At 50.2% G+C, this 13204-nt stretch overlaps 1 protein-coding gene across 2 annotated transcripts in view; it reads right to left on the reverse strand.

The window, feature by feature from the left end:
• The window catches only part of ADGRA2 (adhesion G protein-coupled receptor A2), a 109136-nt gene that overhangs the window by 13576 nt on the left and 82356 nt on the right, over window positions 1–13204 (reverse strand). For both annotated transcript variants that reach the window (XM_044437419.1, XM_044437420.1), the window contains exons 4-10: window positions 11028–11099; window positions 9940–10011; window positions 9374–9537; window positions 6820–7033; window positions 5893–6057; window positions 1716–1911; window positions 1022–1171 (exon numbers count right to left, since the gene is read on the reverse strand). In XM_044437419.1, coding sequence (XP_044293354.1) covers window positions 1022–1171; window positions 1716–1911; window positions 5893–6057; window positions 6820–7033; window positions 9374–9537; window positions 9940–10011; window positions 11028–11099 — 1033 coding nt within the window. The remainder of the gene's footprint in view (window positions 1–1021; window positions 1172–1715; window positions 1912–5892; window positions 6058–6819; window positions 7034–9373; window positions 9538–9939; window positions 10012–11027; window positions 11100–13204) is intronic.

A 13204-nucleotide genomic window follows, 5' to 3' on the forward strand; every position in this document is an offset into this window, starting at 1 on the left:
GACTGTGGTGAAAATCTATTTATTTATGCGATTTCTATACCACTCAACAGCCAAAGCTCCCTGGGCAGTTCACAACAGCAAACATTGTACACGAATAGCCTCACCGAACATTTTAAATACCAAACAAGCCTATCAAAACCAAAAGGTGGGAATGGTGCCCCAAAGAGCAACCTAATTATCCAAAGGCCGAAGCATCTTCCTTACAGAGTGCCCCTTTGAGTGCCTTTCTTGCATTGGTTGCTGCTAGATGCTGCCCCGTCATCACCTATGTTTGGAAAGCCTAGGATTGGAGCACCCCCCCCCCCAGATTGTCCTGTCCTGGACAGCCCTGCTCAGCTCTTGTAAGCCTAAAGCTGTGGCATCTTTTCTGGCTAGAAAGGCTAAAATGGATGGGTCTGGTTTATATGGGGAGGACAACTAATGGTGGGGAGAGACTTAACAGAGGTTTCAAAAATTAACTGTGATAGAGAGAAAGAGTCCCCGCTCCCCGGTATTAAGAGATTTAGGGAATAATCATTTTCAGCGAATCCAGGCCTTTCTTGCCTTACCCACATGAAGGAAAAGATGATGCAAGCTTTGCAAATTACACAGCCTCCCCTCTCCAAACTTAAGTCAATTTTCAAAGCAAAACATGCAGATAAAGCATCCCTTTTGGATTTTTTAAAAAATGAACTTATATGTGCCATCTTATTTGCCAAAGAGCCCTCAAGCATACAATTTGAAACAATAAAACAGTGAAAAGAAAATCAAGAATGTTAAAAACTGGAATATCAGAACTGCATAATACAGCGGGTGAGCTTGTTAGGATGAGTGTAAAACTCTGAACATGGAGGGTTACAGTCATCCAGTGTAAAGATTGTGGAGGCGATCTTTTTGCCTGTCTAGCTGGGACAGGTTGGCTGGAGAAACCTCAGGATGTCTTGTTTGCTGGCCTCCTCTTCCCCCTTCTGCAGCTTCCCACTCCTCCTACCCCTGGACGTAAATTTAGAAACATGGAGCGTGCCCCCAGTGATGCATTTACCTGCTTAATCTGGTCCACATAAGTGGTGAACTTTTCGATCATCTGAGACACGTAGATGACATCCATCATGTCTGAGAAGTTGGCAGCCTCAGCTGTGTAGACACGCAGTTGGTGCGCCAAGGTCAGGGCATTGGAGGCGTTGATGGGCATCTAGCAGAACCAGAAAGAGAAGGGGAGGGATTCACAGCCCGCCCGGGAGTGGTTGACCAGTGATTAGGGTGCCAGGCTAAGAGCAGGGAGACCCACTTTCTAGTCCTCACTCATCCATGGAGCTCACAGGGAGACTTCGGACCAGTCGTGGACTCTCCACCTAACCTACTTCACACAGTTGTTGTGAGGATGATGTACACTGGCAGCGGAATATAAAGGAAAGGTGGAATATAAACATAACCAATGCACAGTAAGTTCACAGCGTTCTGCCCTTCTACCAAGATTGCTTAGTTTGTAAGACGGGGAGATGCTTTGGTGCAAGTTGGACTCATGCCTTCTTACTGAGCATAATCTTCCCCCATCTCAGGCATCTAAGCACTCCTTCCTTTTATACTTAGCAATGATGAAATGGAAAAGCTCAGATGTTCCATGGAACACACACTCCAGAAGTTCTCCTCATTACTACTTCACATCTCAGGCTTGACGCCCCATGTGCCAAAGACACAAGCACAAGGCTGAAACCGTCTCTCTCTTCTCCACTCACCAGCACAAAGGTGTAGAGGACACGCGTGATATCATTGGTGTACAGACAGTGGGAATAGTCCCCCTCTTCCCAGCGGCCTGTGCGGTCACAGCGCCTCCACGCTTGCTTCTCCCGACTGGGGCCCCCATTCCCGGAGGTGAAGGGGTACTGCAGGCATGACTGGTAAGCCGTAATGCCGGCCAAGGTGCGTGGCCACCTGCAGGCACAGAGGAGAAAGGTAGCCCGTGACAGTGAGTCTGCTCATTCCCCTGCTGACCACCTGCTTGGCATCCCAGGATCTTTTACTGTTTACTTACAGAACTGGAGACGTGGTACAGCCTCCCCGGGACTATTGAGATGGCTGGCATTTGGATGCGTCAAAACACACAAAGCCAAGAGCCGATCAACACACTGGAAAAGTGAGCCATGGATCCTCGTTCCCCTTCATCAGGAGCGGCAAACCTCTTTCAGCCCACGGACCAAATTCCATGCTGGAGACACTATTGGGCATCCAGGGGCGGTCCAGGGGACTGAGAGGAGGAGACTCACGCCACCAAGATACGATGTGCCACTGTGATGCATCAGCCTCCTTTTACCCCTCCAAAGTGCCTCTGTCACACAGCTGAAATCAGCCATCAAACTGCTTTACAGGGCCGGAGAAGGGCAGCAGCTTCACCTCTATACTCCTCCCATCCTGCACAGGATGCCTGCAATCCCCTCTGGATGGTGCCCTAAGGCACTTCAGATGGTGAGTGTCGAGGGAGCAGAGCCCTCTGCATGCATCGGGAGAAGACTGCGAATGACACAAGATTCCATGTCTGCACTGGATAAAGCTCCCTCACAGGGAAAAATAGCTTTTGCAGTGGAGAAAAACTGTCAGACACCAGGAGTTTTATGGGGTAATTTATCTGCCTCCCTGGAACTCTCCACTTGGCCCAGCTGATCCAACATCTGGCTCACAAGTCTTCCTACACCCCCCTTCCTCCCATCCATGCCAGCAACAGCTGGATGAACCAAAGGGAGGCATATGGAGGTCATATGGTCCCCCCCCCCCTCTCTCTCTCTCTCTCACACACACACACACACACACACACACCCCACCCCTGGGCTGCTCTTGCACTATTCCCTCTTCATGTTTCTCACAGCCTTTGCCCCAGAGCACAGTGGTCTCAGCTGAATGAAGGCCTAATTTGACGGGCTCATGAAGATCCCTAGTATCAGTTCTCACAACGCTCATGCCTACAGAAGAAGAAGGTTTTTTCCAATGTCAAAGAAAAATCTCCCAAATCTGAGCTGATCGAGGGAAAAACTAATCTCTGATCAGTTTTCCTATCACTTTACAGTTGGAACTGGGAACAGCTGCAGGATGTTCCCAGCTCAGACTGGGGCTGAAGGATGAGGGGAGTTGTTTTACGCCCCTTTCCTGTGCCACACTGTGCCTGAGAAAAGTCTCCCATGACGTTGTGATTCACCCCATCAGGGAAAATACGCAAAGCTCTCCAGCGGGCCATAAGGAGCTTAGAAGGGGCTGAGCTTCATCAGAAATAAATGCTGCGGTGGGGGAGTCTAAAGGCCCCCCCAGAATTCTTCCCATCACTCCAGATGCTTTTTACCATTAAAATGGAAGTGAACTGCTCACAGATCTCTGCAGGCTTGTCTGGCTCGGCCCTTTCAAAATTCCTGTTTGGGACCCTGCGCCTTGGTTCAGTGGAAGAGCTTCCTGGAGAAGTGACAAGGACATTTGGATTGACTCCCTCCCCATCTGGGATGCAACCAGGCTCCAGGGGGTTCCTGTGGCATCAGCAGCCCTGCCCACCACAGCCGGGAGAAGAGAGGGTCTCTTGGCCCTGCCCAGATCCCAGTCGGGCCACACACCAGGTGGGCCCTTTCCACCCTGCGCTGGGGCTTTGGTGCTTGTTTTCCCTCCCTCTAACCCCAGGCCATATCCTGCTCATGCAGAGTGTGGAGGCGGAGGTGGAAAGGGAGAGAGAGAAGACAGGCCTGCTGTTAATTTAAGCCACATTGACTGCACAGTAATTTATATTCCATCAAGACCCCGCCAAGGTTACAGTGAGCTCCGTAAGCCTTTTTTCTCTTGCCAGAGAAATTCCAACACCTCCTGCTTCTGGAGCCTGTCTGCATTGCCAGAGCCAGGGCCTCTTGGATGGCCTCCCTCGCAATGGACACTTAATCATTCCCAGACCTAGATTGCCAGAGAGATCCCGAGTCTTCTTCTGCACTCGTAGGAGCGCCAGGGCTGCAGGGATCCGGCCTCATCCCAGCGTCAGCCACCCTGTAGCTGAGCCCTCTGCTTAAAGGGAAGCTGGCAATGTGGCTCCCCCGGGTGAAAGGCAGCGGAAAACATGCATAAAAACGGAATGGCCACTCATCCAGCACTCGACAAGCAGCCAGAGCATCTGCAGGGCTGCTGGGGGTGGGCAGTTTTATGCGCCTGGCCTCTCTCGCAGGAGATTTCTACCTCCCCTCTGATGCTGCTGCCCCCGTGGCAAGGAGAACAGCACACACACAAACCCACCTTCAGTCTTCTCCTGCTCACGGGGAACATGCCCTTGCGGGGATGCTGTTGCTCGTTGGCCTCCCCTGCAATCCCGACACCAAGCCGGACAAGCGCAAGAGAGCGAGCAAGCAGAACTGTGTCTGTGCCCCTTGCAAGTGGCAGGCCGGGCAGTTCCCAAGCTGGCCTGCAGCGCACAGGTTGGTGGCCTGGCAGCATATCTGGGTGTAACAACAGGAGGAATTTGGGGTGGGGGTGGGGGGTTTCCAATAGTGTTTGGCCCTCAGTTTAAAACGAACAAATAATTAAGACTATGACTAATGAATATTGCAAGCTCAGAAGAGTGCACCGTATTCCATTCTCTCACTGCAGATTTTCAAGAATCAAAGATTATTTGGAAGATGATTCTGCCGTCATCAAACTGACTAGCAAAATTCCACATTTTCAGCTCCTGCGCTCTGTCATCTTGCTTGGCACATTGCCCAACACAACCCTTTTCCAATCTGACATTCTCCATTTATTTCTTTCAAATATTGATATACCTCCTTTCACCAAAACTGATTCCTGGGCAAGTTAAAATGATATAAAAGGGTAAGCACAAGATAAAACATGCTAAAACAAGGGGTTTTAACCACCCTCGGCCTGAGGGCATGGCTCCATTTCAGAAGCTCTTGGGAAGCATTCCAGTGGTGACCAGTGTGGCAACCAAAGTGGGAAGGACCAAAATATAAGCAATATGGACACACTGTAGCTTGAAGCTCCTCCAGTCAGCAACAACACTTCAGGAGAGGCACTTCAACCTTTTAAACTAGGGAAGAAAACTGCAGAAACCCTGAGGAAACCCTCAAATGATGGGGGACAGGGGTGCTGGTGGGCATGACTCTCTAGGCCTGGGGTTCTGTCTTAAAGCAGACCAACTGTGGGAACAGCCAGTGCAAAATAAAAATAGCTGATTAAAAAGAGGAATCCAAAGAAGGTTCCCGGAAGCTCTGCATTACACAGAGCCAGAAGATCCCCTGGAACTGTCTGTGGGTCCCCCAGCCACTCTGGTCAATAGCCAAAGGTATCAGCTGAAGTTCCTGGGTTCCATAAGGGAGGCAAGCGAGGTGCCCCTGGGAAGCAGTATCTAAAAAGAGCATCCTCCATCACAATCCTTCCATATCTTCAGTCAGAGCCACCACTGCCAACACAGTTCAAATTCTGCTCACCTTTGAATCTGGACGAAATTATGCAAACTGAGCACAAACGGCTGAATTTCAATGCCTGAATGCTACATGATGTACTTTACTGGCAGCATGCTACAATGCTAAATGCCAAGCAAAGATGGCTGTTATTTGAAGTAGTCCTTTCAGATTCGAGTGCAAATGAGGCGGCAGGGGTATTTAAAAACACCCACCCACAACCCTGGATTTAGGACACGGCTAGAACAGGCCTTCAGTTGAATCTGTTTGAAAGATCTCCAAGACAGACCAGTATGGGCAGCAGGAAACCCATTATGCTCATGCTACATACCTTGCAGTAATGAGATCTAGGAACTTGACTTTTAAATTAATAATGGAGGCTGTGTTTCTCATACCTACATGCAAGGGGAAGCCAGACTGTAACATATCAGTACGGCGCCTCCAAACCTACTGCAGAGCCTGCCACTGCAGCCCGCCGGCCCGTGTCCACGTCAGCTCCTACCTGAAGTCTCCGCGGTTGTTGGTCACCCGCTCAGGTGGGCAGTACGACGCCGAGGTCTCCAGCACCACGATCTCCACCTTCTTGCTCACGTTGCCCTGGGCGGTGGAGATGGTGCACTCCCACTCGCCACTGGCCGAGACGTGGATGTTGGTCAGGGTGAGTTCGCTGGGGACAGAAAGCAGGTAGCCCCGGCCGGTCACTCATCTGCACAACAGGCAGGCCGTTTTGAAGTGGGACTGGGGCGTGCCATTCCACCTGGTAAAGTGCGCTCTTTGCACGCACATTCACTCACACTCATCCCCAGTTTAAACGAGCTCGCTTGGAGCAGGGTTGAGCGGCACAGGGGTTAAGGGGGCAGTGGGCAACCTGTAGCCCTTGGGGGCACATGGCCCTCAGTCTCATTTCAGAAACCCTCTGCCTGATGCCGGTCCAGACCTTGCAAGAGCAACTTGTCCCCTCTCTGGCAGCCTCTGCATGGGAAGGAAGGCGAGGCGGAGGAAAGGAGGCGAGAGAAAGAGGGGAAGGGTGACTTGCCCAGTTCGTCCCTGGCCCTGTTTGCCACCATGCGAGGAAGACTAGGGGTTGCTGGGTTCATAGTGAAGGTGAATGCCTGCCTCTCCCTTTCCCCAGCAATTGTCACCAAAATTGTGGTTAGTCCACAATATGGAGCAGGGGAGAACTTGGGCAGATTTGCTTATCTTGATTTGTTTTATTATGGAAAACTTTTGTGCAGTGCCCATTGAGCGGAGCTTTGAGAGCAGTCTACCAAAACAAGCAAGACAGAAATGCAGAAACAAACAGCAGCTACACCAGCAAAACAGGGTTAGAAGAGAGGGAAGACACAATAACGTATCTTCCTAGCCCTGAAATCTGGGGAAATCTTAACAGTGTCTTTGCCTGGCCCTGAAAGGACGATGGAGGTGGTACCTTGTGATGAAGGTGCAATCGTGGATGAGGCTCTGCTCCAAGATGATGCCGCTGGGTTCGTCCCCCTGCACCAGCACACGATTGTGGTACCAAAGGATGTGGGTGCTGTTGTCCAGGTAGGTTGCCGTACACTGGAAAGGGAGGCGGTCGCCTTGGAAGACAACTTGCCGCAAAGAGGGGATCAACAGGTGGGTGTGCAGTTCCGGGGTCCCTTCTGTGGGAAGGACAGGGAGACCCTAATCAGGCTGGGCGGGAAGAACAGAATGGTAGGACAAACCATACCCCAGACTCTGGCATGCAAAGACTCCAGCCTGCATATTCCCTTTGCCTGCATCCAGGGTTGCCTTTGCCCTGCACCTAAAATAAAAGAGAGTCATCGTCACTGGAAGCTCCCACCAAAGAGTAAGCTAATTTGTGTGACTGATGGGAATTAGGTGAATTCACAGATCCTTATGTTGCCTTGCTCTGCTCCTACCAGACTTGCAAATAAAGGGATAACACTGCTCTGAGGAAGACAAGTGCTTACATCTTCTTCCCCGCCACCCCGTGCCATCGCTGGACTGCCAGGCTCTTGACAAGCATTGGGTGGCTTGTCCCAATGGGCAGTGCTCTGTAGCAACGCCCATTCGGGTAGGTTTTGCTTGGAACTGAGAAGGCACTGCTCCTCCGAAGCAACTGTCAGCAAGAGGAGACTTGCGCCCATCGAGGGCTACGTGCACCCTCGCCATCCAGCCTCCGAGGTCCCAAGGAGGGACTGCAGATAGGAAGGCAGTTCCCAAAGGGCACTCTTAAAGGATTCCTAAACTAGGGAAGCACATGGATGGGCGCCAGAAGCTCTGTCTGAGCACGCCCAGCGGAAACTGTAGACTTGAAGACGGCGTGGATTAACAGGAGTGTGTGAATGCTTTCAAATGCCTCTCGAGCACCTTTCCCCAATGCAGGGCCCTCCAAAAGTTTTGGACCAGAACTCCCAGGATTTTTTACCACTGGCCATGCAGACTGGCTTTCTCTCTATCCATCTATAAAGCTTTTCTCTACTGTCACAATGAATCTCATGATGGTTTACAGCAATTGCAATAAGAGCAGTTAAAATAACAGAACAATTAAAAACTCCAAAGTGCCAATGCATGATATTAAATGGTAAAAATACAAACAGTTAACAAACAGGGTGAATAAAAGGGCCTTGAAATGAGTAAAGGGCACCGAAATGAGTAAAGTGTTGGCACTAGGGGCACCTCTCTTGGGAGCAAGTTCCATAAATGGCGGGGCTACAGCAGAAAAGACCCTTCTTCTCGTAATAGCCCTCCTCACCTCCTTCCAGGAAGGCTCTCAAAGAAGGACTTTTGCAGATGATCTTAGGCCCATATGGAAAGAGATGTTCCTTTAGATGTCCAGACCCTAAACAGTTTAGGGCTTTGCATGTCATCATCAGCACCTTAAATCAGGCCCAGACTTCAATTGGTTGCCAATGTAAACTGGTATAGGATCGGTGTGATACGCTCTCATCTACTGGTCCCAGTCCGCAATCTGGGAGCTCTATTTTGAACCAATTGCAATGTCTGGACCATCTTCAAGGGGAGCCCCATGTAAAGTGCACTATAATAGTCCAAACAGGAGGTTACCAGTGCCTGAGTTACTGTGCTAAGGCTTGCCTGTCCAGGTAAGGATGCAGCTGGTGGACCAGCCTCAGTTAGAAGAAGGCATTCCTAGCCACAGATGCCTCTGGAATTCCAAGGAAAGCTCCGGGTCAAGAAGTACTCCCAAGCTACATGTCCTGCCCTTTAGAGGGAGTGCAACCTTGTCAGGACAGGGCAGACATCACTCACCTGATATTATAGACTTGGGCTCATGGGAGTTGAAGTCCTAAACATCTGAAAGGGACCGAGCTGCAGAAGGCTGCTTTTCAGGCTATCTGTTAGGATGGCTGTGCAGCCAAAGCAAGACTACAAAGGAGCTATGGAATATGCTCCCCAGAAAAGTTTGCCCAGTGACAGCACTTTATTTCTTTCGGTGCCAGGCCAAACCCTTTTTATTTTCTCATTATTTTAAGGTTTGAGTTTGATTTCAATGTGGGGTTTTATTATATAGAAAATAAATTTGGATGCTGTGCTCCACTCTGTTTTATTGGAAGACCATCCTGAAACCTCAGAAGCAGATGGTATATAAAATTTTCAAATAAATAAGTATTGAGAAATTGATCCACATGCTGGGGGAATCCCAAAGTTCGCAGAAAAAGAAAGCATTGTGGAGGTGGCTGGGGAAACCCCTAAGAGGGGAACCTCTCTGCTCCCGCCGCTGCCCCTCCCTCCTCCAGCTTTGTGGGCACAAGATGCAGAATTTCTGTTGGAAAGGAGAACAGTAAGGCACAGATGGGGAAGGGCAGCGGAAGGCCTTGCTGGTTGGCCGGCACAAAGAACAAGGGCATGCAAGTGCCTCCCTGAGGAGAAGGCCTTGCTGGTTGGCCGGCACAAGGAATGGGGACAGGGCAATGTTTGGGTGTAGCTCCCATGGCTGGATAACTCGAGAAGCCTCGCCCGCACGGCGGGAGCCTCACCGCAACGCATCTGGCTCTCCCTGGTGGTCCGCAGCGGCTTCCCATGCAGGCTGCCTGGGTAGACGCACACCGTCTTGTCAGAGATCTGGACGGAACAGTTCCTGGACCAAGCCAGAATCCAGCGCGTGTTGCAGTCACAGGTGAGGTATTCGGTGGCAAAATCACTGGACAGAGACAGGGCCACAAGGTGGGGTTAGGTGTGCAAAAGAGAGCAAGAGGAACACATCAAGGGATGGTCACTATGCAAGGAGCTGGACAAACAAATAGGCATGGAAGCATCTCCCTCTGGGAGCTGACCGTGCGCCTCAAAAGCCTTCAGGAAGGTAACCAGCAGTCCTGAGGAATGTGCTTTGTTCACATGGAGGAAGTAGAAGCACTCGTTTTCTCAGCCCCACCCTACCAAGGACACCGGGGTGTTCTTTAGCTGTCCTTCTCAAAGGACACCCAAGATGCACACCCACATTTAACACACATCCTCACTCCCCAGCTGCAAGCAGGCACGGTCTACCTGCAGACCAACCCCAGTGAGAGTTCCTCAAGGGGCCGTTCAGAGGGAAAGTACTCACAGGACTTTAAGGGACAGCAGCTCATCGAAGACCCCGAGCTGCAGGCTGGAGAAAATGTTCCCGGATATGTTCCTGTCGAAGAAAAGGGAAGAAGACAAGAAGAGCTGCCCTGGCTGTGGGGGAAAGCCTTGTAAAGTCCAGGGCTTTGCGCCCGCAGTGGCCTGCCAGGTGCCTCTGGGAAGCCCACACAGGCACACGGGAGCAGTGGCCCTCTTTCGCGGCAGTCCTACAGCAACCGGTGCTCAGAGGGACACGTTGCTCCCCGTTCATTCCTGGTGTGTAAACGCTACCGCCTGGGCTACCCCAGGTGGAGGCACTTGGTGGCCTCCAGACCTTTCAGGTTGCAACACAGGAATCCCAGACCACTCGCCTTCCTGGCTGGGGATAATGGGACCTGTAGTGCAAAACATCCAAGGAGGGGCACCAGTTTGCCTGACACCTGGGCTTAACACAGAAAGCATCGTCTCTCTGTTCCTTCCTTAGCATGATGTGCGTACCTGGAATTCTAGCTTGTTTCTCCCCTGATAAGACCCAGCAACAAACTTTGGGCTATAACTCTCTTCTATGGGGTTTGCATGTCATGCTAAACAAACCATGGGGAAAGCTCATTTACCCGCTTCTACTTGCACTAGGAAGAAATGGGCAAAGTGCACCAGCAAGCTGCCTTATTCACGATAATCCACAATTGAAAAGAAAACCCAAAGCAGGCAATCCATTATTTCTATCTTTGCAACATTTATATACTCTTTCACATCTGCACAGATTGTGCTGCAGTGAAGAATAAAGGGAAATACACATTTTTAGAGAACCATAGGTTATGACTCTGGCTTGTTGGGGGCATTCCTGGTTTACACATAATGCTGACAAATGTGAGCAATAATCAACATTACAAAATACTGTGATTTGCAAAAGCAGGCTGGTAAATAATCTGAATGGGAGAAAATTGCTCTTTCATGTACAGGCAGTTTTGTAAATTGCAAAGAAGCCCAGAAGCATGATTCTGACGGGTGAGACTTCCATGTACCAGCACAGATGCTGCAGCCGGCTCCAAACATCCCCACCCGTCCCCTGAATCACCAAGTACTCACAAGCGGATGAGGTTGACCAGTCCCTGGAATATGCCAGTGCTGAGGCAGCCAATGCGATTATTGGAGAGATCCCTGGAAGAGGAAGAGTTGGAAGAATGATCAGAGAAAGCAAAAGGTGTGGGTAGCGGTAGGCACTGATGAGCCCAGCATGCCAGGAGGAAGGAGCAGGCATGGTTTGCCAAAGGAGCTGGCAGGCAAACTAAAAGGGGCACCATGGCAGGACTTATGGGAACTGTTCATGGACAAATACCAGGCTTGAAGACTCTGTATCCTGGGACTTTGGCAGGCTGGCCTCTGCTGGACACAGCTCAGCAGCAGGGAAGGGTCTCGGAAATGGTGCTGTGGGATTGTGGTCTTTTGGGGTGGAGGGGAGCTTGGAGATCACTTAGTCCTGAGGTTCCCAATAAGGGGCCCAAGCACAGCTCTCTTAGCACCGATTTTTATTTTATAAAGGTTTATTTGTATTTTTTAAACCGGGACTCTGTCCTTCTGCAAAGTAAAATGCTTCTCTGCAGCACCATCTTCATCTGAATTCCACACAATGGTTTGGCATTTTGGGACCCAGGCCTCCACCTCTGCTTTGGAGGGTTCATGGCCCAAGGTTCTTGGACTTCTCCTCTAGTCTCACCAGTGGGCCTGCTGCGAAATGGATGATCTGTGACTCCTACCATGGCAGCCATGTTGTGAGGGAGCCCACAGCATTCTCTCAGCACTCCAAATGTGCCGTCTGACCCAAAAGGATCGGGGATCCCAGACAAGTCCAACCTTCTAGCTCACAGCAGAAGGAGCAAAATGTTGAATGGCAGGCTCCGAGAGGAGCAGAATGTTGAAGGAAACTCTTTAACGGTAAGAACTGTTCAACAATGGAGCCGATTGCTTAGGGGCATGGCTGGCCTGCCTCACTGGAGGTACTCAAGCAGAGGCTGGGCAGCCCTGTGCTGGGGACTCTGGAGCGCCAAATTCCTTGCACCAAGGAGGGGATGGCCTAGACAGCCTCCAAGTGCCCCCTGCCACCTCTATGATGAGCAACAGTGACATGGCTGGCAGTGTAACTTCTGTTCACAACCCTGCTACCTCTGTCCTTCATGAGATTTAGTATTTACCCATGCCTTGCCCAAATTGAGGATCTGTCACAGAATTGAGGCGGGGAGTGGGGAGGGGTGATAAGAATTAGCTAGTATTGTTCAGAGCTGTCTATCTTCTCTGGATTTGTGCACAAGGGAAGAATTTGTTATCTGGCCCATCCTGAGAATGGAAGCTTTCATTAAAAACAAACGACTCCATTGTGGCTAGATTTTCTGAGTTTGCTAATAAGTTTGTTAGCATGGGAACAGTGCTGGAAAGTATTTCAATAGCCAGAGGAATGGGGTGGAGTGTGGGGTCTGAACCGAACTAGTGGCTGTCAGTGGGTGGAGCTCAAGTCCTTTCCACGGCCTTTTCCCCCTTCCTGCCTAGGCACGGGTGAGAACAGAATAGCAATGAAAGCTGCTCTGCTGATGATTTTTGGGTGACGTTTGCTCTGCTGTCTGCCAGTCTGTGCAGCTGGAATTTGTGCAAATGCATCCACATATATTTGCACAAACTGGGGCTCCCACAAATGGACAACTTGGCCAAACATTTTCATGTGCCCCCAAGACAGATCGTTTCACACCTTATCCACTTAGGGGATTTGTAGATTTTTATTGGAGTTTTGCTATGTTGTGTGTTTTTCTTTGTGCAAAGTTTGTAAAATAAAGAAATCGGTCCACAAGGCCAGCAGACCCCAAAAGATCTGGAAAAATGAGTCCAGTGTGAACTCTGTAAACTCTGAACTCCTCTGAGTTTGCTGCAGTTTTCTCTGACATCCCTAAACACAACTCTGTCTGCCACTGGAGAAGAATGGTCCTTTCCCCTGTCCTATGTAGCTAACAGAAACAGCTGCAGCCTAAGCACACACAGTGTGTTAAGCACATCAGACCTCACTTTGAATACAGTGTCCAGGTATGGAGAGCACCCTGAATGAAGAATTTAGAGAACCCCAGACTTGTTCAAAGAAGGCCCTCAAAGATGATCAGAGGAATAGAAACTGAGTCCAGTGCAGAACGATGGAAGGAACTGGCTATGTTTGGTCTGAAGAGGAGAGATATGATGAAACCATTCAAGTATCTCAAAGGTTATCACACAAAAGTGGGTCACAA

Source organism: Varanus komodoensis, unplaced genomic scaffold (assembly GCF_004798865.1).
Source record: "Varanus komodoensis strain SLA01 unplaced genomic scaffold, ASM479886v1 scaffold30, whole genome shotgun sequence".
In the NCBI taxonomy this organism is placed as follows: domain Eukaryota; kingdom Metazoa; phylum Chordata; class Lepidosauria; order Squamata; family Varanidae; genus Varanus; species Varanus komodoensis.